The sequence below is a fragment of the Aedes aegypti genome, chromosome 1 (genome assembly GCF_002204515.2).
Source record: "Aedes aegypti strain LVP_AGWG chromosome 1, AaegL5.0 Primary Assembly, whole genome shotgun sequence".
Lineage (NCBI taxonomy): Eukaryota > Metazoa > Arthropoda > Insecta > Diptera > Culicidae > Aedes > Aedes aegypti.
Window position 1 is genome coordinate 161,901,595 of NC_035107.1, and position 26,662 is coordinate 161,928,256.

A 26,662-nucleotide genomic window follows, 5' to 3' on the forward strand; every position below is an offset into this window, starting at 1 on the left:
AAAAGGACTAATCAAAATTGTACTGCTCAAATAAAATTGCGCCATTACATTGAGTAACACTGATAGCCAAACCTATGTCAGTCACCACCACTATAGGATGCACTTGCACTATCAAGTACCATGTTTGCTCTATCAAGCAAGCCAAAGCGTATCAAATTTCAAATGTCTTAAAGTGATCGCCACGACGACAAACGATTACCGATGTGTACACAAGTGCTGATAACATCACGGTAGAAATCAATTTGAAGCCGTCTAATAATGCATAATAGAAAAGAAATGACCTTATGGTTTCGCCACAGATTAACAGACGTAACACTAGCAACAAGCCAAGTGCGCATAATAGTTAAACATGGCCACAACATGATGGTTGTCTGAAGTGAGCGGTGAGTGTTAAAGCGAATTGTTCTAAGTAGTGAGTATGTTTATCTGTGTCTTAGTCATCCGAGCTGAAGCTTGCGGTTAAAAATATTTTGGTTTAAATCACGGTTAGCCAAAAATGTGAAACAATGCTGTGAAATATCATGCTGATTACGTGACTATAACATATGAACATCACTGTTATGTTAGCTTCCAGTAGATATTTGATTTTGTTGTTAATTCTGAATTATTATTGGTAAGTTCTTGTTTTAATTATGAATCGTGGTTTACGGCCAACCAGCCGAGTGGAAGTTTAACAACTACCGAAAAGCTAAACATTACATATAATTTGCAATTGGATTAGATGGACAAATTGATGTGAAGATTTGCGAAAAAGTTACACGTCTTCTCAGTGAGAATCGAACTCACGACTCCCCGATCTCTAGTTGGGGCGCGTTAACCACTACGCCATGAGAGGACTCATGAACGCAGAAGTTAACCTGAATTCGATTTCAGCTCAATAATCACGTGGTCCTCTTTCGCAAAGTGCACCTCTTTCGGAAGAATTAGATGCCCATCCAAACACAACGCTTTCTATATATATCCAATGCCTAGCCCGAGAGCGCATTGTTTTTTAGGTATAGGAATAGCACACTACACTAGCCAGCAACTGCGCTGGCTGAGGTTTCTATTGTGTGGGCTTCCAATGGGTCGCGACGTTCTCAAACGACCGGTTACGGAACATGAGTCCGTTGCTCGATAAATACTTGTTTTAATTATGAATCGTGGTTTACGGCCAACCAGCCGAGTGGAAGTTTAACAACTACCGAAAAGCTAAACATTACATATAATTTGCAATTGGATTAGATGGACAAATTGATGTGAAGATTTGCGAAAAAGTTACACGTCTTCTCAGTGAGAATCGAACTCACGACTCCCCGATCTCTAGTTGGGGCGCGTTAACCACTACGCCATGAGAGGACTCATGAACGCAGAAGTTAACCTGAATTCGATTTCAGCTCAATAATCACGTGGTCCTCTTTCGCAAAGTGCACCTCTTTCGGAAGAATTAGATGCCCATCCAAACACAACGCTTTCTATATATATCCAATGCCTAGCCCGAGAGCGCATTGTTTTTTAGGTATAGGAATAGCACACTACACTAGCCAGCAACTGCGCTGGCTGAGGTTTCTATTGTGTGGGCTTCCAATGGGTCGCGACGTTCTCAAACGACCGGTTTATCGAGCAACGGACTCATGTTCCGTAACCGGTCGTTTGAGAACGTCGCGACCCATTGGAAGCCCACACAATAGAAACCTCAGCCAGCGCAGTTGCTGGCTAGTGTAGTGTGCTATTCCTATACCTAAAAAAACAATGCGCTCTCGGGCTAGGCATTGGATATATATAGAAAGCGTTGTGTTTGGATGGGCATCTAATTCTTCCGAAAGAGGTGCACTTTGCGAAAGAGGACCACGTGATTATTGAGCTGAAATCGAATTCAGGTTAACTTCTGCGTTCATGAGTCCTCTCATGGCGTAGTGGTTAACGCGCCCCAACTAGAGATCGGGGAGTCGTGAGTTCGATTCTCACTGAGAAGACGTGTAACTTTTTCGCAAATCTTCACATCAATTTGTCCATCTAATCCAATTGCAAATTATATGTAATGTTTAGCTTTTCGGTAGTTGTTAAACTTCCACTCGGCTGGTTGGCCGTAAACCACGATTCATAATTAAAACAAGTATTTATCGAGCAACGGACTCATGTTCCGTAACCGGTCGTTTGAGAACGTCGCGACCCATTGGAAGCCCACACAATAGAAACCTCAGCCAGCGCAGTTGCTGGCTAGTGTAGTGTGCTATTCCTATACCTAAAAAACAATGCGCTCTCGGGCTAGGCATTGGATATATATAGAAAGCGTTGTGTTTGGATGGGCATCTAATTCTTCCGAAAGAGGTGCACTTTGCGAAAGAGGACCACGTGATTATTGAGCTGAAATCGAATTCAGGTTAACTTCTGCGTTCATGAGTCCTCTCATGGCGTAGTGGTTAACGCGCCCCAACTAGAGATCGGGGAGTCGTGAGTTCGATTCTCACTGAGAAGACGTGTAACTTTTTCGCAAATCTTCACATCAATTTGTCCATCTAATCCAATTGCAAATTATATGTAATGTTTAGCTTTTCGGTAATTGGTAAGTTGTTAAGATCCATCTGGCAATATTATTTTCCTGGCCTTTAAAAAGCATGTTTTATAAAAATAATTACCTATTAAAATCATAGTAGTTATTTGTTTTTTATCCTCATTCGATGTAGACATTATGGTATTTCAGAAGTCAATTTCAGTTATTTCTGTTAATTTAGCTTTCATTCCCAGCAAAAGAAGAACAAATTCTATTATTAAGAACATAATTTGCAATTGTCAGGGGCCCAGATAGCCGTAGTGGTAAAAGCGCAGCTATCCAGCAAGACCAAGCTGATGGTCGAGAATTCGATCCTACCACTCGAGGTTCTTGTCGGTTTCGAAATTTTCTTGACTTCCCAGGGCATAGAGTATTATTTATTTATTTATTTCGTCAAGCATAGGTAGACTACATACAATAATAACAATACTTTCTTACATGCTATGGATTACTTCTATTGTTCTTTAGTTGTGTTTTAAGCTGCTCTTTGGACATAGTAATGCCAATGAATTTGCAATGTACATTATACTGACGCATCATACGGTTTATTGGTCCGTTTTGAGCATAATGCGTTCTGCATGATTTTTCTGAAAATAATTTTCTTGTTCTTAAATGCCGAGAGGGTGTGTAGAAGTTTAGTTGAGAAAGAAGTGCAGCGGAGTCTACACGGTTCGAAATAATGTTGTTTATAAAGAGAATCATTGCGAATTCCCGGCGTTGCTTAAGTGTTTCCAAGTTGATGAGCATGCAGCGTGCTTCATACGACGGAAGTGGCAGCACAGTCCAATTCAATTTCCGAAGGGCGTATAAAAGGAATTGCTTCTGTACTGATTCTATGCGTTCTTCGTGTACGACATGATACGGGTTCCATACTAGGTGACAGTATTCCAGAATTGGTCTTACATATGTAATATACAATAGTTTAATAGTATATGGGTCTTGAAAATTGTTGCTGAACCTCTTAATGAAGCCAAGCATGCTGTTTGCTTTGTTTATTATGGAATTATAATGTTCTACAAAAGTGAGTTTAGAGTCTAGGATTACGCCCAAATCCCTTACAATTTTACACTTCTGCTCTACTTGATTTCCTAAAAATACTTCAATTGGTGGTGTTACATATTTTCGACTAAATGCTATTGAATTACATTTTTTGATATTGAGCTGAAGTAAACTTTTATGGCACCAAGTGAAGAATAAGTTAATGTCATTCTGGAATTCTTCTGCTTCGCTAGAATTACTTACTTCCATGAAGAGCTTCATGTCGTCTGCATATATAAGAAATTTTATTTTTCTAAGTAAAAAGGAAATGTCGTTTACATACAAAATAAAAAGAAGTGGGCCTAAATGAGAACCTTGAGGTACTCCAGAGGTTACAGAAATGGGTGCTGATAATTTATTTTGAAAGCGCACAATTTGTTTCCTATGTGATAGATATGACTGGATCCAACTCAAGAGTCCTGGCTCCATTCCTATTTTCTGCAATTTGAAGATTAATAATGGTATGTCGATTCGGTCAAATGCCTTACTGAAGTCAGTGTAGAGGGCTTCTACGTGCTTGCCATTGTCCATTGCGTTGAGAATAAAAGATACAAATTCTAGCAGATTGGAAGATGTTGAGCGGCCTTTAAAAAAGCCATGCTGCCTACAAGTAATTTGGTTTTTTACTTGCTGGAAAATTTTGTCGTTTACGAGAGATTCAAAGAGTTTGGGAATACATGAGATAATGGCAATTCCGCGATAGTTCCTTATGTCAGATTTTGTACCTGATTTGAAAACAGGCACCAAATATGAGGATTTCCAAGCTACTGGGAATTTTCCATTATTTAGAGACATGTTGAAAAGGCGTTCTAAGGGAAGAGTAAGTTCTTCTGAGAGATTTTTGAAGAACACGGGTGCAATGCCATCTGGTCCTGCTCCCTTAGTTGCGTCCAGGTTTTTTAGTGCCGATAAGATTTCTTGTTGTGATAGTTTTTCAATAGATATACTATTAGAAATTTCTGGGAAAAAAGAAAAGAAATTGCGGTCGCGGTCTTCTTCAGAGTAGGTGGTATACACTTCTTGAAAGAAATCTGCAAAGAGGTTGCAAATATCGGAAGAGTTTTCACCTACGTTTCCGTCAAAATGCATTCGCGAGGGGAAATTGCTACTTTTTAATTGTGTGTTTACATAATTAAAAAAGTTTTTAGGACATGATTTGACTTCGGATTCGACCTTACGATTATATTCTTCATGTGCGGAGTTAATGGCTGAGTTGAGTTGGTTACATGTGTCATGATAATTTTGTAAGTTGGTGGCAGTATTTTCTTTTTTGTATAATTTATGCGTTTTCTGTTTCTTGTTCTTTAGGTTTTTCAGATGTGGGTCAAACCACACCGGTAATTTGTTATTTTGTATTCGTCTTTTTCTTCTTGTTGGCACAGTTTCATTAATTATTTGTTGAATAATTGAATGGAACTTGTCTACTTCGGTGTCGACATTTCCTTCAATACTTATGATATGTTGCCAATTAATTGTACATAGTCTACGTTTGGCTTCGTTGTAATTTGCTTTATTGTATTCCGGCACTTCCTCGTACTCCCAGTCGCTGGGGAGAGAAGTTTTATGTATGAAGATTGAATATTCAATTGCTGTGTGAAATACTTCATTTTTCCATAGAGGTGATAATGATGTATACACACAGAAATCTTCAGTGCAATTTGTAAATAAGAGGTCCAAGTAAGAATTTTGCTGGTTTTTTACGTGATTAATTTGATTTAGGCCAAAATATGATGTTTTGTCGAATAAAAATTGTAAAGTACTGTCTTCGCCTACGACTGGGAGTAAAAGTGATTCATTTTCATTGTCTGTAATGAAGTCGGCATTGCGTTGGTTGAAGTCGCCATAAATATGCAGTTTTACTTCAGGTTCCATATTCGAAATAATAGTTTCGACAATTTTGAAAAATAATTCAAAAGAATGTTTGTTAGCGTGTTCAGGTGGAAAATACACGGATGAAAAAATATGCGTTTCTCCATTAATTAGAGCTTTAGCCCAAACATTTTCGAATTCTTTGTGTTTGAAAGTTTCAATTTCTTCAGAAGTAAAGTCTGCATTAATGGCTATGAGAACTCCACCACCGGACTTCTTATTACAGTGTTGCAAATTTCGGTCGTGCCGAAATACATTAAAATTGTTTCCAAAAATTTCTTCGCTTCTTACGCTTTCGTCCCAGCTAGTTTCGGTTCCAAGAATTATATTGAAAGAAGAAGATAAAAGTTTTTGATGAATTTCCTTCATTTTGGCTGAGCTTTTCATGCGATTGAAATTTTGGCAGTATACCAGAATTTCAGTCGCATTCTGTTGAGAAGACAAAGAAATTTTTGGATTATTTGTAATACTTACATTACTATGTGCGTCAGGTAGCGTGTATAGGGTGGATGTTGTGGAGACGTCAGTGATGTCTGCTTCCAAGGAATGAGTCTTTATTTTCGAAAATTTTGTAAGCCGGCTGAGTAGAATTTATTAGCACTCTCCTTGGTAAGCTGCAGTCGCTGTATGCGCTCGCTGGATAAGAATGCCCGGTACGACTTCAAGTCTTCTAAGGCGTCGTTTCGCGAAATTCCGAGTTCTTCGTGAACGTCCAAGAAAATTTCGCGCAAAAGATTAGTGTCCGCTGGGAGTCCTTCTGCTGCTAATGTCAAAGATGCGCTAGTTTTGGTAAGTCCACGAATACATGTTGAAGGGGTCTGGTCATGCAAGAATGAAAGATAGGTCCGCACTATGTCCATGATTTTCGGGTCCCGTAGACGTGCTTTCAGGAAGCGTTGGTCCCCGGCTGCAGATTCTTCCGTGAGTCTGACTATAGGTGGACGCATGGGGTCAAAAAGTGGAGGGTTTTCAAGCCTGGCAGGTTTTTCAGGGCGATAAGGGTTGATGGTTTCCCCTTTTTGGAAATTTATGAAATTCGGTCCATTGTCCTTCTTTGGCGGCTGAGAAAATTGTACACGTGCCGCTGCCAAAAGTTCTTTGTCCAATGGTAATGACGAATTTCCACGCACATAATTCATGTGCGTTGAAGTGATTTCTGTGTTGTTAGTAGTACTTTTGTCGATATTGTGGTTGTTGTCGTTGATGTTGCTGATGGTACTGTTATTTCTGCTATTGCTATTGTTGTTGATGTTACTGATGCTTCTGTTGTTGTTGTTTTTGTTATTGCCATTGTTGTTGTAGTTGTAGTTGTAGTTGTAGTTGTTGCTGTTGTTGTTGTTATTGTTGTTGTTGATGTTTCGGTGGTTTTGATTCCTGGCGTAAATTTCCTGGCGTTGTTTCCTCCTTCGTCTAGCCTTCTTTTCCTTCTTTTCTTGTGTACGACGTGAACGCTGTTTAGCGTCATATTCAGTCCAGTCATGCTTCCATACTTTTTTATTGCCTAACATGCGCCAGCTGGGGGAGGGTTTGATGATGTCCCCCAATTCATTGGCTAAGTTGTTTGCCATTATTGGTTCACATGCATGTGTATGTGTCGCCGAAAATGTTTTTGCCATTTCTTCGATTTGCGATTTTACATCGGAAGCTAGAATGGCATTTTTGTCGACCAAGTCATTAATTAATTGGTGCAGTTGGTCAATGGAGTGCGCTGCAGCTGATGTTGATATTATTATTTCTTCTACTGCTGCGGTTGCTGCTGATTTGACCGCTTTTTCTACAGCAGCGCATGGGTCTGTTGGAGGTGTGTCAAGAAGTGCCGATAGTTGATGTTTTATTTCTGCGGCACTTGTCTTGCTGCTACTGTTGACGATGGAAATGCTCCGTTTAATTTCGCTCAGCATTTGTTCAAAATGTGCCAGCGTTTCGTCGTGCATAGCACTAAGGCTATTAAAATTAGTTGCTAATTTGTGGTTTGCTGTCAATGAATGTCCAATACTTTCCGAGATATGTTTGAAAGATGTGGACAGTTCATTAAGATTAAATTCAGGAATGAATTTATCCTGACAGTCTTGGCACAAAGGAAGCATGAAGGTACGTAAAATTTCTTCGTGGTGTCGTTGTACGCCAATGCAGGCAGCGTGATAGGTCCGCTTACAGTTGCCTTGGCAGCGCCAAAGAAAACGATTGTCGTTTTGTGTACAGTTCACAACACCACACTTCATTTTGCACACGCGTCGATAAAAAAAAATGTAAATTAAAAGCTTACGCGAGGTACGCGCGCGGGTCAAATAAAAATGTTTATTAAAAAAAAGTTAAAAGGTAAAAGAGCGCCGAGACAGCGCGTCCGAACACAACGGAGGTTCGTAATGCAATGCCTGCCCTACGATTTACACATGCTAAATTGTCAATGGCAAAGAAAGTTCTCAGTTAATAACTGTGTAAGTACCGTAATCCGGGGTAACATTGATCGGTATGACCCTTCTCGTAATAAGTTCGAATCATCATTTATTGATGGAACATTTTCAAAGCATGAATGGCGCCTCTCTTTCTTACATTCATGAGCTGATAAAAATTGAGGTTTTTGCGAAAATTGCGTTGAGTTCATGCGTAAATTGAATCAATGATTTTTATCATTATGGATGACACTACCGAAGATTCATGTCTCACATGAGTTCTGCATATGGTATGCAGGAAGAAGAATGCGGTTGTTACTAAAATTGGCATCGCCGAAAACGATTCCATTGTCAAATCTTTTATAAGTTCATTCAATAGAGCTACATTAACGAACTACTATTAAGAATGCATAATTTTCTTAAGAAATTGCCTTCCTTTAGGCGTATTCCACGGTTGAAAGTGTTTTTATTTATGAAATAATTCAAAAAGTAAATGACTTGTAAAAATGTTGTCTCCATATTCGGCATCAGAAGCCATGATTTAAGTAAGTAGTGACCTTTTCAATATTACCGAACGTTGTTGCATGAGTGATCAATGTTACCCCATATCAGCAAAATCAAAATACAACTTAAAACATTTATTCAAATATACTCAAATCATTGGCAAACCAAAATACAGTATATAGTCACGCCCGGTGGGAGCCAGTACTTGTTTTAAAAATATAAAACTTGCAACATTTGCTTTTTAAAATGAGAATTTTAAGAAAATCCCAAAAAATGATCAATGTTACCCCGGATTACGGTACTCATAACAACTCTAGGCTGAGAAGCAGGCTTTGTCCCAGTTGGAACGTTACGCCAGAAACAAGATGAAAAATTCGTTTATTCGGGTCTTAAAAATTAGAGAAAATCTCCAAAAAAGAAATGAAAATTTGCAAACTACTGAACAACACGAATCATTTCAAAAGTAACGAAGCATGGAAAAATGAACTGGCTAAATGTGGTTTGTTTCTCTTCCTATCACCGCATTCTGCAGTATTCACTGCGGACGTGGTAAAATCCCTCTATTTAGAAAGCGCAAACTCACATGCTAGCCAAAATGCATCGTGAAACTAATCTAGAAGGACTGGAAAGCATGTTATAACATTTAGCCAGCCCCAGTAGACACCGGGAGCTGTAAACACTGACGTTACAAATCGTTCTACAGATGTTGAGTTGGTTTTTCTTGACGTTGAACAGGAAAATTAATGATGTCAATTGTAAACGAAATTAGTGAAACACAATTATCTCACAAATATCTAACGGATATTTTCTTGCTATTTTTCTCTTCTTCCTTTGCAGCTGAAAGCGATCTGGTGGCATTCTCTCAGATAAAAAACCACTATAGTACAAAGTACCACATAGATACCTGCTTATTCACTGCCGAAACTCGCACGGAGACGCTACAAGAGTTGTACGATGCTGCGGCCAAAACACCGGTTTCGGCGATTGCGGAAATGGACCGTATCGCCGGTTACAACGAATCTGACCACCTTGGTTCGGATGCTTTCCTATGTACGCCGGTTTTGGGTCAAACGCGACGGAAACTCCGAGCCAAGGTCGACATGGACATCGAAACCAGACTGGTAAGTGATGGTTGATGTATCATGACACATTTAACAAATCGTTTCAGTGTCCTCGAAAACATTATGTTCTTCTCATATTCCATTCAATGTGAGTAGCTCAGAGATAATATATAAAGTAAAATGTGACAGTAGGGTGGGGCTTATTTCCAAAAATCTTCCGTAGTCAGGATTTACAATGTGGAAAATGATCAACGGTCCCAAAATAACATCCTGTGAAAAAATGAGAATTTTTGGTGAAGGTTTAGAGGTGGCGCAAAGGGCGTAAGTGCAGTTTTTCCATTATAGTGAAATCTGAAAAATTTTGGTATGAACAAAGAAGAAGAATGAGAGAAAGAACAAAGAACACAATAGAATGTAAGGTGGGGTGGGTTAAACTGGTGGGACCCAGTAAACACAAACTCGTATACGACAGCGCATATGAGTACAAAAGTGGAGGCGATATACGTACATGCGCCATTAAGCTGCATGTAATATGTACGTATATCGTCTCCACATTTGTACTACTATATCCTATTATATACGATCGTGTGTTCACTGGGGAGAGTGTAACTGATGATATTATATTAGCATTAACTGCGGAACCGTGAAAATATCTCGGTTGGTGAGATGTGATAATATGCAAGTTTAACACTAATTTAGTATTTTAGAATGTCCGTTTGATATAAATACAGCAATTGCTTTTATAATCTGAATGAAAATTATAGAGGGAGGCCAAAATTCATACTGGCTCAAAATCATACAAATAGAAGGCGTTTTATATGAAGTGGAAGGGTTTAGATTCATTTCTTAGGGGTACGGATTTTGATCCCGTCTATCCTCATTAGGTAAATCAATAAACGATTTCTGCTCTCTAGCAATAATACTTCCTCTTAGAATTCCCACAGGAATTTTCAGTTTCAGCAAATAATTTGGTTTGGGCTCTAGTACCTAACTTTCGCCATAACACCTTCAACATAACTTTGGACAACCGGAAATTCAGCTGAAATTGAATACATCGTTCTACACTTGTATTTGAAATCGATGTATATAAGGAACAGCAGAAGGAAAAAATCGGTAGTCAAAATTCAAATCAATGCACGAGCTTCTATAGGGTGCAAGAAATAAAGCGCTTCAGGTTGAAAACCTCTCGAATAAAACCAAAGTTAAGTCTTCACAGTTCTGAAACATGTTTTTAAGGAATAGCGACAGAGCTACATAAAGGAATTTTCACAGGATGTCCTATGTATATATGAATGCTTATATAAATTTGTTATGAATTATAAATACTGCGTGAGGCTGAATTTCCAGGATGTATATTTTGCAACGGTCCCTTTCAATAAATTGCTATCAACATTCAGGAAAAAAAAACAATCGAACGATTATTGAACTACAGCAGTAAAGTGTATTTATGGACATGCATTTATCTATAGGCCCATTCACAAGACGTTCTAAATCAGCTGATCGGGAAGCTCTTTGACAGTTCTTCTATGGAAATGACAGGCTCGTATTTGCACCGGTCCTCCGTCGATGTAAACAAATGCATAGACGGACCTGTCTCATGAAAAGGCCTATATCTACCAGGAGAATAATGATGAAACTTGGCATGGAGTTGAGGACATTTCAGCCGTTACTGCATTTTTTCCATATAGAGTAATCTAAAATCGTATGCATGGATCGAAAACTAGAGATGGGTAAAAAATTAGTGCTCTTCCCTTGAAGAAAAATCGCTTTCAATATTTCTGAAGAAGGTCCTAGGTATGGGTCCTAAAATTTGTTTTGCTGAAAAGCATACCAAAATTTTTCAGATTTCACTAAAATGCGAAAACTGCACTTACGCCCGTTGCCCCACCTGTAAACCTTCACCAAAAATTCTCATTTTTTCACAGGATGTTATTTTGGGACCGTTGATCATTTTCCACTTTGTAAATCCTGACTACGGAAGATTTTTGGAAATAAGCCCCACCCTAATGTGACAGTTTTTCAATTGAAAATCTACTTTGGTATTATCCTTGCTTAAAGATAATACGATGGCACAAGTCAAGGTCGTTCTAATGAATGTTTGTCCACAATATACCTACAATTTTTCTTGGTTATCTAAAACAATCACAATTGAATATTGATTATTAAAACGCCACCAGAACAATATTGTCAAAATTTGGGCCACCGATATCGATGGTAATGAAATTTGTAAACACTTTGAAAACATTTTTTTCTTCTTCATCCTGAAATACAATTCTACTGAAACAGAGCCTTTTTTAGATAAGTGTTTTGACCGGAGGGTTTTTTTTTTAATTTCTTTATTAGTATCATTCCAAACATTACATTCATTATTTCTTATATCTAGGTGTTCTGTGTATCATCCTAATTTGGTAAAACAAATCTAAAATTTTATTAAATTTTTGTTAACAACATATTACATTTCATTTGCCGTAGCAGTTCAGATTTTTTACAGGTGAGTTGATTTCACCTGCTTATAAGAGAAAAAAAAACATTTTCAATATACTTTACCTAACTTAACCTAAACATATAACGCATTATTCGTGGCAATAGAAGATTGTAACGATTTTTGCCTGAAATTATTAATGATTTTATTTGGCATTTGTTCCAATGTTTCAACATTGGATATTCTATGTAACTCATTGGTACTATACCAGGGAGGAAGCCTCAGAATCATTTTCAAAATTTTATTTTGAATTCTCTGCAGAGCTTTCTTTCTGGTATTACAACAGCTAGTCCATATTGGTACAGCATACAACATGGCTGGCCTGAAAATTTGTTTGAATATCAAAAGCTTGTTCTTAAGACAAAGTTTTGATTTTCTATTAATAAGTGGATAGAGACATTTTACATATTTGTTACATTCGGCTTGAATGCCCTCAATGTGATTTTTGAAAGTTAAATTCTTATCTAGCATGAGCCCTAGATACTTAACTTCATCTGACCAATTTATTGGAACCCCTCTCAGCGTGACAACATGTCTACTTGAAGGTTTCAAATAAAAAGCTTTTGGTTTATGTTGGAATATTATTAGTTGAGTTTTGGAAGCATTAGGAGAAATCTTCCATTTTTGCAAGTATGAAGAAAAAATATCCAAACTTTTTTGCAATCGACTACAGATGACACGCAGGCTTCGTTCTTTAGCGGAGAGGCCTGTGTCATCCGCAAACAAAGATTTTTGACATCCCTGAGGTAACTCAGGTAAGTCAGATGTGAAAATATTGTATAATATTGGTCCCAAAATGCTGCCTTGAGGAACACCAGCTCTTACTGGAGTTCTGATAATTAACCTGAAGTATACGATTTGACAGATAACTTTGAATTGTTCTAACAATGTATGTTGGAAAATAAAAGTTTTTCAATTTTACAATCAAACCTTCATGCCAAACACTGTCGAATGCTTTTTCTATGTATAGAAGAGCAAGACCAGTAGAGTAGCCTTCAGTTTTGTTGGAACGGATCAAATTTGTTACACGTAAAAGTTGATGAGTGGTCGAATGTCCATGGCGGAATCCGAACTGTTCATTGGCAAAAATTTAATTTTCGTTGATGTGGGCCATCATTCTGTTCAAAATAACCTGTTCAAAAAGTTTACTGATGGAGGAAAGCAAACTGATTGGACGATAGCTAGAAGCTTCTGCTGGATTTTTGTCTGGTTTTAAAACTGGAACAACCTTAGCATTTTTCCATTTGTCAGGAAAATATGCTAATTGAAAACATTTGTTGAATATATCAACTAAAAATGATAAGCTACTTTCTGGAAGTTTCTTGATGAGGATGTAGAAAATTCCATCATCGCCAGGAGCTTTCATATTTTTGATTTTTTTAATAATAGTTCTCACTTCTTCCAAATCAGTCTCACAGGCATTTTCGAAAACGTTCTCTTGATTGAGAATATTTTCGAAGTCACGAGTAACTTGATTTTCAATTGAACTAGTAAGTTCTAAATTAAAATTGTGCGCACTTTCAAACTGCATAGCAAGTTTTTGAGCTTTCTCGCAATTAGTTAGTAATAATTTGTTTTCCTCATTCAATGCCGGTATTGGCTTCTGAGGTTTTTTCAAGATTTTAGATAATTTCCAAAAGGGCTTAGAGCCAGGGTCCAATTGAGAAATTTTATTTTCAAAATTTTTGTTACTTAATTGCGAAAAACGTTTCTTGATTTCTTTCTGCAAATCCTGCCATATAATTTTCATTGCAGGATCGCGAGTGCGTTGAAATTGCCTTCTCCTCACGTTTTTAAGACGGATCAAGAGTTTAAGATCATCGTTGTTGGGACAACGGTTCGGGAGTGGCAGGATGTGGCTATGACGGGACCCTACTTTCGATTTCCGACTCACCAACGACGGTCGAACTGTGATCTAGATCACTATGGAGGCACAATGGGTTCACACAGAACTGGGAAAGCAAACTAACCGAACTGTTTTATTGGCGAAACTAAAAACTTGAATTTATACACTTCGATGCTTTTCACTTGACGGGTTGGAGAATACTGAATTTATTGGATATTAGGATTGTCGATTTAGTTCTAGTTGACCTGGGTTGAATGTATTGGTGACATGACTATCTAACGTAACCTAACGTATAGGATGGCATTAGTCGAACTCATAAGTTTGTGGATTCTGCAATAACAAAATACCCGGTCCTCAACATCGCCGCCACCTTGAAATGCTCAATTTCAAAAAACCAATACAATTTCTTACGTTATGTCTACCCGCTATGTTGATTGCTGGATCGGTGTCGCTGTCATCTCAGTCGGCGGCTTGGGGCACACAATCCACGTCATCACAGGAAGGCAGCAAACAAATTTTTGTTATCGGCCGTTTGACTATACCACGAGAAGTCTTCAAGGTTACCACTCGAGTAAGCTGATCGTTGCCGGGATGAATATCGACGATGCGAGCGAGTGGCCACTTCACTGGATGCTGCTGTTCGTCAACAAGGATTACCAAACGGCCGGGGAAAAACGCATTATTCGGCTTGCTATTTTTGGTGCATCGTTGCAGCTCCTGCAAATATTCGCTCCGCCAATGATGCCAAAACTGCTGATATGTCCGCTGGGTCGCTTGGAGACGATCGAGCATGCTGATAGGAGCTTTGGTGAGATCCGGTTCGGGGACTGCGTGCATCGTTGATCCTATCAGGAAGTGAGCAGGAGTTAGGCACGCCAGGTCGTTTGGATCTTCCGAAAGGGGCACTAGCGGCCGGCTGTTCATTGCTGCCTCTATTTGGGTCAATAGGGTCGCCATCTCCTCGAATGTTAGACGAGAGTTTCCGAGTTGGCGATACAAATGGGTTTTGGCGACCTTAACAGCTGCCTCCCATAATCCACCAAAATGAGGCGCCTTTGGTGGACAGAGGTGCCAATTGATGGTTTCGGTTGCGCAAAAGGAGTGGATGCTTTCGGCGTTGTCCTGAAGCAGACGATATACTTCCTCCAACGTATTTTTCGCTCCCTCAAAATTTTTCCCGTTGTCAGAGTAGACATCGGAAGGACGACCACGACGGGACACAAATCTGCGGAATGCTGCCAGGAAAGCTGAGGTCGATAGGTCCCCAACGAGCTCGATGTGGACGGCTTTAGTGCTGAAACACACAAAGATGCAGATGTAGGCTTTCGCTGGTTGTGCTCTTTTGTGGATGGCTTTCAGATACACAGGCCCAGCGAAGTCAACTCCGGTGATGCTGAATGGTCGGCTCGGACGGATGCGATGAACAGGAAGCTGACCAAGCTGTTGCGTTGCTGGAACGGGACTTGCTCGGGTGCAGCGGAAGCAGGCATGAATGATGCTTTGGACTAACCTTCGTCCACGGATAGGCCAAAAATTTTCACGCATTGCGGCTAATGTGAGTCGGCCGCCACCATGGATTAGCCGTAGGTGATAGTATTTAGCGAGAAGGCGTGTGTAGGGGTGAGGGTTTGGTAGGAGGATAGGGTGCTTAGTAATGTATGGTTGCTCTAACAGATTTAATCTCCCTCCCACTCTAATTATACCGTCAGGGTCGATTATAGGGCTTAAGCGTCGAATTGGCGACTTTTTCGAAACTGCATTGCCATTGTGGAGGCATTTTAGCTCTTCCTTGAAACCATCAGCCTGAACTAACTTCACCAGTACTAGTTGGGCTGCGGTGAGCTCAGCTTGTGAAAGGATTCTACTGGGTAGCGGACTACAATTGGAGGAAAGTGTGCAAAATTTTTTACGACAGTGGTTGATGAATCGCAAGCAGTATGCAGTGATGCGGATCATTGATGTATGCGAGGAAAATCGAGCAAAATAAGGATTCGGGTCGATAGGTTCACTTCTGGTTGCTGCTACAATGAGCTTTCGGCGTTCTTTTCCGTCCGTTGGATAATCTGGCACTCTTTCACACGGCCATTGCTGTTCAGGTAGCGAAAGCCATTCGGGGCCGTGCTTCCACTCTGTGCATTGGATGAAATCGTCGATTTCCATGCCTCGCGAAATGTAGTCAGCGGGATTCTGTTTGCCAGCTACGTGGTTCCAGTGCGCTCCCTGACTAGCTGATTGAATAGCTGAAACACGATTGGCCACAAACGTCTTCCAGGTGTTGGGAGGAGCTCGAATCCATTGGAGTGTCACGGTGGAGTCACACCAAAAGTAAGAAGCAGAAATGTCGATTTGGAGTGCTTCGCTAATTTTGGAATGCAACTTCGTTGCGAGATCGGCTGCACACAATTCTAGTCGAGGGAGGCTGATACGTTTTAGTGGAGAAACTCGTGATTTTGATGCAAGTAGGTGGACGGTTATGTTGCCGTGGGAATCTAGGGATCGGGCGTATGTGCATGCACCGTAGGCCGATTCTGACGCGTCGGAAAAAGAATGTAGCTGGATCGTCGCCTTCGGAAGTAGAGCATAACGTGGTACGTGAAAATTAGAGAGATTCGGCAACTGTTCTGCGTAGCTTTTCCATTTGCTAGCGATCGATTCCGAAACTGGATCATCCCAGCCGCATGGCTGTAACCAGAGGAGCTGCATCAACATTTTCGCACGGATGACAACTGGCGAAACGATCCCCAAAGGATCAAAAAGCTGCGATATTCCGGATAGGATAACTCTTTTTGTGATTGGTCCATGAGTTGGTCGTATTACGGCCTCAAATCGGAAGATGTCCGCCTCGGGTTCCCAACTTATCCCTAGAGCCTTGATTGTCTCGTCTTTATCGAATTGAATTGCGGACTGAGTACCGATTTGGTCAGATTCCAGTCCCTGAAGAACTTCAAGTTTGTTGGATGTCCACTTCCTCAAACAGAATCCTCCCTTTGCCATCAGTTCCCCTAGCTCAGTTCTCAGTTGGATTGCTTCCGGGATCGATTGCGCACCACCGATGAAGTCGTCTACATAAAACCCTTTCCTGATTGCTGGTCCTCCCAGTGGGTAAGTATTTCCTTCATCGTTGGCTAGTTGAATTAAGGTGCGTGTTGCAAGGAAAGCAGACGGGGCCATACCGTACGTCACGGTAAGAAGGCGGTAGGTTTGAACTGGATCAGTTTTGTCGAATCGGAACAAAATTTGTTGGAAGGGGGTATCGTCGGGGTGATGCAAAATTTGGCGATACATTTTTGCAACATCGCTCACCACAGCTACAGGAAAGGTTCGGAAACGGAGACAAATTGCATGAAGATCGTCCTGCACTACAGGTCCTACAAGTAACGCTTCATTCAGTGAGTGACCTGAAGACGTTTTGGCGGAGGCATCAAAAACGACCCGTACCTTTGTCGTTGTGCTGGAATCTTTAATCACGGGGTGATGGGGTAGGAAACATTGCATTACGCCGTTTATTTCACCATCAGAGACCAATCGCATGTGGCCTAATTCCAAATACTCACGCATGAATTTATGATATTCTTCTTTAAGATGGGAGTCACGATCAAGTCTCCGTTCGAGCAGCTCAAAGCGACGCAACGCAGTGGCTTTGGATTCTCCAACAAGTTCCTCGAAATTGGATTTACGTGGTAATCGCACTATATACCGCCCTTCGGCGTTTCGACTGACAGTGGATGCATAAAGTTCCTCGCAGTTTTTCTCGTCTAATGAGTAGGCAGATCGAGTTGGAAGCTCTTCGATCTCCCAAAAACGTTCCAAACTTTCTTCGAGTGAGACCAAGGACATGGTAGTGATGGAACAAGCGGATGCTTCAGGAATGTTCTTAGGAATGTTGGCCGCACCAGAGACTATCCAACCAAAGGTGCTATCTACCAGTAGAGGTAACGATTCTGACAAGTGAATTCTGGCAGCTGATGTGAAACATGAGAAGAAATGTTCATTGCCAATGATCATGTCTATACCAGAGCTCTTATTAAAGTTTGGATCGGCGTAGAAAAGGTCCTTGGGAAGATTCCAGTCGTCGGTGGACACCTCGTAGGCAGGGAGCCTGGGAATGACGGTTTTTAGGACCAAAAAGTCAACATCGAGAGCAAAATCTTCCTTTCGTGAGCGGATCTGGGTTCGGACAGAGTTTCTTGCCTGCTGTGGCCTTTCACCAACACCGTGAATCAAAACATTTACTCTGCTGCGTTGCAAACGCAGAATCTGGGCCATGTTCTCGGAGATTATATTTGGCTGGGATGCACAATCTAAGAGAGCTCTTGCCATATGCTCTTGACCGTAGCAGTCGACGACTTTGAGAACTACAGTCAACATAAAAACGTTTTTTCCACAACCTTGCATCGGGATGCTACATACGCTTTCTTTTGGCTCGGACAGTGTGGACGCTGATAGCAGTGGAACTGGTTCAGAGGTGGCCATGTTCGTTTGTACGGTGGACTTGGAAGGAGACGGAACAACTTGAGCACGGGTGGAGTTCTCTGTGTAGGCAGAGTGAATCAACGAATGGTGACGTTTTTGGCAAACCTTGCAACTATACTTCGAATTACAGTTTCGAGCCAGATGATCATTACGGAAGCAGTTGAGACAAAGGCGTTTGGAGTTGAGCAGATTCATCTTCTCGGCGATCGGCAATTTCTCGAATTTGAAGCACCTTATCAGAGGATGACGTTGGTCGCAAGCATAGCATTTCATCGACGAACCTTCAATGGCTGCATGGGAGGAAACTTTCATAGGAAATGGCTTTTTGGGGAACGAGGCATGTGGTTGCACTGGGGTTGATTGGTGGTATTGGTTAACGGAAATCGATTCGAGGACCCGCATACGACGCTGGAGGAATTCGACGAGGCTCCTGTATGTGACAGCATTCAAGGTAGACGCGTAGTCCTCCCAGGCCTTCAGGGTGTCATCGTGCAATCGTGTACACAGGATATGTTCTAGGATGGTACTCCATGACTCGACAGGCTCACCCAGTTGACCTAGAATCTTTACATGTCGCTCGAAATCATCAACTATGGCATGCAAGGCGGACGCTGACTCTCTCTTCATCTTCGGACAGTCCAGCAAGGCTTGTAGATGACGCTTCCTAAGGAGATACTCGTTTGCGTAACGGGAGACGAGAGCGTCCCACGCTAATTGGTAATTAGCAGCGCTGATCCCAATCGACTCAATTAATTGAGCAGCCTCGCCCTTGATAGCAGCTCTTAAATAGTGGAATTTTTGGATGTCCGCCACATCCGGGTTCGCGTGTATTAGTGCCAGAAATGTGTCGTGAAAAGCTAACCAGTCTTTGTAGTCCCCAGAGAATTCAGGCAATGAGATAGTAGGCAGTTTCAAACCCTTTAGAGTGGAAGAAGCCCCAGTGGTAGCGGTTTGAGGGAGATTTCCGTGCACAGTGATAGGAGCAGGAAGTTTAGAGCGTAGAAAGGCTTTTATTTTGAAGAGCAGAGTTTCAAAGTTAGAGCGATAGGATAAATTTCTCACCATGCCTTCGCTACTTTCCTCCATTTCCTCCAATTCGGCCTGCACGTCCTCTAACCCCTGCCAGATCACATCTAGGTTTTCCAGCCGCAATTCGACCTCGAGCTTGTCCCGTTCCTCCTGGTATTGCGTCATAAATTGCTCCGCACGTCCCAGCGAGGCTAGCAGGGTGGTGCGACGGGATGTCAAGATCTGCTTACGGCGTTCGTCGTCCATGATCTCAGCGAGCTCGGGAATCTATCGAACGAAAGACCAGGGAGCACTGGCGCAAACGAAAATAATCTCTTGGAGAGGTTCTCACCTGACCAAGGCAGTCAATATGCCTTGTATAATTCCAAAAAACAGGAACTCAACGAAGAACGAGCGGATGGGATGTACTTGGGTACTGCGGCGTAGTCACGGATGGTCCACAAGGTCAGCAAATGGACACGTCGTCCCGAAGTGAGTCGCAGGCTTCACTGCTGTATACGCTGATGTGAACCACCACGGCGTGGTTTGGAATCGCAGGAATCGGAATCGTAATACACGGGTCTCGTTTGTAGCACGGCGTACGGAATCAACTCGTGGATGGCGGGCTTTCACTTTCACCGATAGGGTAGATCGGCATCAATCGGCATGCACATGCAAAGCAAAAAGGATCTAAAAGGCACCAGCAAACATGGGAAAAAGAGGTTGGACAGGCAATTACCTTTTGCCTGTTCTCAACAGGCCTTGTATTTTTGAGAAAAGCAGGAACACTCCAGGAATTCGAAACACCAGGTCGAATGGTGCCACAATGGCGGTTGGTGTGGCTCCGGGTCACAATAGGTCCTCTTTGTCCCTATTCAGGGTAGGCTTTGATGGCGGAATACTCAATAGCCGGATGGCTAGTATGGCGTCGAGAACGTTCCACAATACTGGTGGAACAATCGGTATTGTCCAGTCCTTGGCGTCAAAGATGGCGAGTCAAGCGGGCTTCGTTGTCCCGCGGATGGAAGGCGAATACGGTCGGAGATGTCTTCGCCGGAAAGAATTGCCACAATCCTGGTCACGGCACCAGTTTTATGTTGGGACAACGGTTCGGGAGTGGCAGGATGTGGCTATGACGGGACCCTACTTTCGATTTCCGACTCACCAACGACGGTCGAACTGTGATCTAGATCACTATGGAGGCACAATGGGTTCACACAGAACTGGGAAAGCAAACTAACCGAACTGTTTTATTGGCGAAACTAAAAACTTGAATTTATACACTTCGATGCTTTTCACTTGACGGGTTGGAGAATACTGAATTTATTGGATATTAGGATTGTCGATTTAGTTCTAGTTGACCTGGGTTGAATGTATTGGTGACATGACTATCTAACGTAACCTAACGTATAGGATGGCATTAGTCGAACTCATAAGTTTGTGGATTCTGCAATAACAAAATACCCGGTCCTCAACAATCGTCTATAATCACGGATTCAAATTCACATTTTGGAATTGCAATGCTTCTGGCTTCAACAATGGAATTTGTTGAAGAGCATTGTCAATATCAAGTTTTGTTTGTAAAGAAATGTTAACATCAAGATTAGAGTCAATATATGTTTCATATATATTCCAGTCGGCTCGAAAATAATTGAAAGTGGAGCTGATAGGATTGAGAATCGCTTCATGGGATATTTGAAATTTAACAGGGACATGATCAGAATTAAAATCATTAGCATGAGTTAACAGTTGCCTACAAAGATGACTAGAGTCGGTTAAGACCAAATCAATCGTAGAAGAGTTTCTAGAAGAAGAAAAACATGTAGGGTTATCAGGGTATTGAATTGAGAAATATCCTGAAAAGCACTCATCAAATAAAATTCTGCCGTTGGAATTACTTTGTGAATTATTCAATGACCGATGTTTGACATTAAAATCACCAATGACAATTTTTTTTGACTTATTGCGAGTTAATTTTCGCAAGTCGGTTATAGCAAATTATCTTGCTGTCCAGAGCATTGAAAAGGCAAATAGGCAGCTATGAAAGCTTATTTACCAAGCTGTGTTTCAACAGAAACACCTAAAGTTTCAAAAACTTTAGTTTCAAATGACGAAAATAGTTGATGTTTTATACGCCTATGAATGATGATTGCAACTCCCCCACATGCCCCATCAAGTCGATCATTACGATAAACAAAAAAGTTAGGATCTCTTTTGAGTTTAGATTCAGGTTTCAAATACGTTTCAGTAACAACTGGTATATACACATTATTAGCTGTAAGAAAATTAAACAGCTCGTCCTACTAAGGTCTTTTTTACGTCGGTCAATGTCCCGCGTAAAATAAAACAGCGTAAAAAAAACGCATGAAAACAACTGCGTTATTTGAAAAAAAAACGTAAAAAAACAACGGTAATTTAAAAACCAACGAGAACGCCATTTTTTTCATACAAAACAATGTTCTACATTATTATTCGTATGGTCATGAAACGTCGAAAAACATGATGTCTCTTTTACGTCGTTTTTTGATCAACGTAATTTTTACGTCGTGTTTTGAATTAACGCGTTTTTTAACGTTGTTTTATTTTACGCGGAACATTGACCGACGTAAAAAAAACCTTAGTGTACCTATTAGTGCATAAAAGTACTAGATAAAAGTTTAGTTAATTTTACATTCAACAACTAGAAAAATTGAAAAACCTTTTTATTCACCCTAGTGGGGTAACTTGCAAAAGCAATTTCAATCTCAGTTGAATAAAATTTCTTACTAGTTGTTATCAAACACACAGTGCAAAATTGAACATTAATTTGAGCTGTAACTTTATTATCTCAACCAGGTCAATACACGTTTTGAACAAAACATAAGAAAATTTATATGAGCCTTATTGTTATTAGAATTACTTCTTTTCTTACGAAAACTGTGAATAATTCTGATAATCTGTCGATATTAATTTGCAGTTCTACCAGTGTAAACTATCTGTATGAAATAAAATGATGCCTATGTCAAAAGGTCAACAGAGGCCATTCCAATACAAAGCATTTGAATACACTTCGATTGATTGACAGATGTATGAAAATCTTCTTCTTCTTCTTTCTGGCGTTACGTCCCAGCTGGGACAAAGCCTGCTTCTCAGATTAGTATTCTTATGAGCACTTCCACAGTTATTAACTGAGAGCTATCTTTGCCGATTGACCATTTTTGCATGTGTATATCGTGTGGCAGGTACGAAGATACTATATGCCTTGGGAATCGAGAAAATTTCCTTTACGAAAAGATCCTCGACCAGCGGGATTTGAACCCACGACCCTCAGCATGGTCATGCTGAATAGCTGCGCGTTTACCGCTACGGCTATCTGGGTATGAAAATCTAATATATGAATAATTGTCTAAAAAATCATTGTTTTTTGTAGAAAAATTTAAACTAATTGCTTTCCATCATTGACTTGTAATGGTGGCCAACCAATATAATGCTAAAAGATTTTCGAATCTAATAGGTTAAATACCCTAATTCAATAAATAAAATATAGTTTTTAAAGAAAATGTCACTTGGTCTTTGTGAATTTTCATGTCCTTAATATAGTTAATTATTGAATGGTAACAAATCACGAAAATTGTAAAGTTATTGATAGTTAACTTTAGGTAACAGTGTATGTTGCATGTTACCCCATATCAGCATGAAAAATGTATATTTTCCATCTCTTTTTATCCCAGCCTCCTCCATTGGGTTACGATCGATTTCAATCAGGTCGATATCATCTGCAAAGCCAAGCAGTACCTATTTGTTATGCGACAAATACCCAAAAATGAGTTTACCACTTATAGAATCCACCAAAAATTTCAACTATGATGTAGGATGATAAAGGGCAAAATGGACAAATTAGGAATATGATTATTTGAAGCAGTGTTGCACTTCAACACGATCAGTTAGCGTTCCACTTCAAACTATTGAAGAATGGATCAAGTAGGCTTGAACATGATCAGTTCAAAAAAGCTGAAAATGGAAATCTGAATGAACATTGATTTCATGAGAGATGCACAACATTTTTCAATGCGCAAGTTTTACGAAAGATTTTATGGAACGTTTTAGGTTCCATACATTTTAAGTAATATGAGTCAATACAGTTTGATGTAGGTTTTCGAGTGTTGAGCTTCATTGACTGTAAGGTGAAGATGAATCGAAGCCACACCTCATATTTTCAAGAGCACAAATCTGTAGAACCGAACACCCGTTTGAGCTGAAAAATTAATCGATTGGTCACCACCCGCTAGTGACCAATCGATTAAGTTTTCAGCTTAAACGGATGTTTTGTTCTCCAGATTTGTGCTCTTGAAAATTTGAGGTTTGACCTCGATTCATCTTCACTTTAAATTCGTGCTACATTAATTCATGGTAAAAAAAAACATATCAAATGTAAGAAAACCAAGATGGAAAATTGTTTCAAAAACAAGGCTGGTATAAAGCTATCGGGGCAAATTGAAAACGTTCGTGGATTTTAGTGAAAACTATATTATTTACGAGTGTCAAACGTTCTGATATGTAAAAAAGCTCCCCCTCAATCGCATGAGTAAGAAAAAAATTGTCAAGGCAAGTAACTTTGCTCAAAAATTAGAATATTCGACCGCCTTGCTTATGCACCAAATTGAAGCTGAAAGAAATGAAGTCAAATTTCAAAGGACAATTGAAGCAAATTATAAACTTTTAAAAGGTCCAAAAGTTGAAAAGCTGATCACGATGACCACTCTAATATTTACATTTATGCATGAAGGCATTTGAAACTGGTGTTTTGTTCCGTTTGTCGATGAAGCCTATGGAATATGGAAAAAGATCTTTTAATGAAATTTTCGATTGTAAATGTTTCATTAACCCTCCTTGTGCATTGGTGACAATTTGGAACATTTTCCCCTACTACCAGTTTAACTGGTATGTCACACGGTCGAAATGCCCATACCACTATGTAGCCCTTACTGGCAAGTGTTTTAATGTAAAGGTAAGGTCATCCAAGGAGCAATAAAAGGACTCAGTATGAACAAAACTTGTTCCACGCCCCAGTGGTATAGTTGTAGTTGCTCTCGTAAACTCCATTTGAGCAAGCAGCACTGGTCATGTTTGGTATGTAAGATACACCCCCTTCCGATGGAGGCAAATTAGTGTTGTCTGCGTAATGGCGCGAACGTGAGACCAAGTTTACGCATTATGTGCTTTTTTCGTGCAATGATACTTTTTTTTTTGCTTTAGGGGAAAGGTACTATTGCATAAGCATGACATGTTTTGCGTCTTCGTTCAGGGTCTGGCTTTTTGTTTTCATTTTATATGCGAACAAAAAAGTAGCCATTATTTTATCAAGGGAAATTTTGGCATGTTAATTATCGTGATGACTTGGTAGGTATACCGTTTCCGACAAAGTATTGGGATAGTAATGGCGAGAAAAAATTAAGCCCCTTGCGGAGTCGACTAATTATTACTGTGAGTGGTTTTTCCTTTGCACAAAATATAATTGCTCTTGAAATGGGAGATCAAAGAGTCTGTCATTATTGAGAAAATTATCTTGGTGTCACTATCTTTTGATGATATCGGTAATGGTTATGGTTTAATTTCTACCCTCTCCAAATAATTAATTAAAACGAGTTTTACATAATCATAATTAGGTAACATCTACAAAGATCAGAAAAGGTAGTTGAAGATAAGATAGTCCGTTAATGATTTCGATATTAAAGGGAAAATGTTTGCAATATATGAGGCACACCAGGTTCGTATTATATATAATATAAAAAAGTATGGAAAGATGTCTTCTTCTTCTTCCTCTAGGCATTACGTCCTCACTCGAACAGAGGCTGCTTCTCAGCTTAGTGATCTTATGAGCACTTCCACAGTTATTAACTAAGAGCTTTCTTTGCCAAAGTTGTCATTTTCGCATTCGTAGGTATATCGTGTGGCAGATACAAATATATTATATGTCCAGGGAAGTCAAGGAAATTTCCATTACGAAAAAATCCTGGACTGACCGAAAATCGAACCCAGACACCTTCAACATGGCTTTGCTTTGTAGCCGCTGACTCTAACCGATCGGCTAAGGAAGGAAAAATCAGAGGGGGTTGTGTACAAGACACGACCGCATGACGTTAACTACGCCAAGTGGTTTTCTGCATTTGAATTTTAGTCGATTGTCATAGTTGCAGCCTTCCTTTAGTTCAAACTCTAACATAATATCGTGACGGTCGCAACATTTTAGATTTTAAATTGACACCCAGTATATTTCCGTAAGACGTAGTAAGCGTCAAAAGAAGAATGAGCAAAGAAGCAGAAATCGGTCTGCTTTTATAGTGCGCTTCCCAACCCACGTGTTTGAACGTGTTTGGTTGCGTAAGAAGGGGGTCGATATTTTCTCAATTTTCGACAGTCTATCGTCAAAAATCAAAAGTTCTCCTAATTTGAGTAAAATATTGCATAAATTTCCGACAGATTGGTGGGAAAATATTGAAAATCTATCGATAAATGGCTGAGTTATTAGGGTGCCGGTACCAATGGTTGTAATGTACCAGTAGATTGGACTGTGGAATAAAAAAACATTTTTCGATAAAAACGGCGTGTGCTATTATTAAAATGGATGTATAAAAATGAAGAAAAGTCCTAGAGATGATCTTTGTGCTTCATTCGAAAGATATTAGTTGCTGTTTCTAGGGAAAAATGTTAAACCTATGTAAACATTTACCATTTTGTTTAAAATTCCTTGTATCATTCCCGAACGTCTACTACTGGAGCACTAGCACAACTACTGAAACACGTGTACCAATAGTGGCTCAAGCGATTTTATGTTAAAAAACTAGTTTTATCACTCTTTTTATATTTTTCCCATATAGTACAGGTTGAAATCTTTCTGTTGACGCCAAAAGATCTCTGTTAAGGCTTTTCGTTATTTCGTTATGATTTTTTATAGCTTAGGTAGTCCACTAATGGCACCGGCACCCCAGTATTCAAAATCTTACATAATTTCGTGACGGTCGCAACATTTTAGATTTTCAATTGACACCCAGTATATTGCCGTAAGACGTAGTTAACGTCAAAAAAGACTTACGGATTTGAATAATAAAGGAACTGCAGAATTCAATAATAAAGCCGATGATATGCTGACCCGTCAGATAAGTAATTCAGAGCATAGTTACACCAATGGTAGTCCGTAGACCACTAAATAGGTGTGCTGACCTGTAATGGGGATTACGACGACTTGTCAGGAAGGCTACGAATTCATTGTATTGCAAATGCGTGGGCCGTGTTGATTTGCTTGATTGGCGAATGAATTCAGATGTGAAATCTTCGACCTTGCTTGATTTTTAAGGGAGCATATCAATGTGCAGTTTATGATATTTTCAAATATGTTTTTTATCATAAATCAGTTTTTCAGGCAACGCAAATACTGATAAAACCTTTCTATATTCAAAGGGCCAATCCTCGATAGAT

At 40.0% G+C, this 26,662-nt stretch overlaps 1 protein-coding gene across 3 annotated transcripts in view; it reads left to right on the forward strand.

The window, feature by feature from the left end:
- The window catches only part of LOC5576869 (mucin-3A), a 168,913-nt gene that overhangs the window by 108,749 nt on the left and 33,502 nt on the right, over positions 1-26,662 (forward strand). For 2 of the 3 annotated variants that reach the window (XM_021852790.1, XM_021852803.1), the window contains exon 2: positions 9,175-9,458. In XM_021852790.1, the coding sequence (XP_021708482.1) occupies positions 9,175-9,458 (284 nt within the window). Of the gene's footprint in view, positions 1-8,980; positions 9,093-9,174; positions 9,459-26,662 lie in introns of those variants that run through there. The other variant, XM_021852799.1, reaches the window with a different exon arrangement.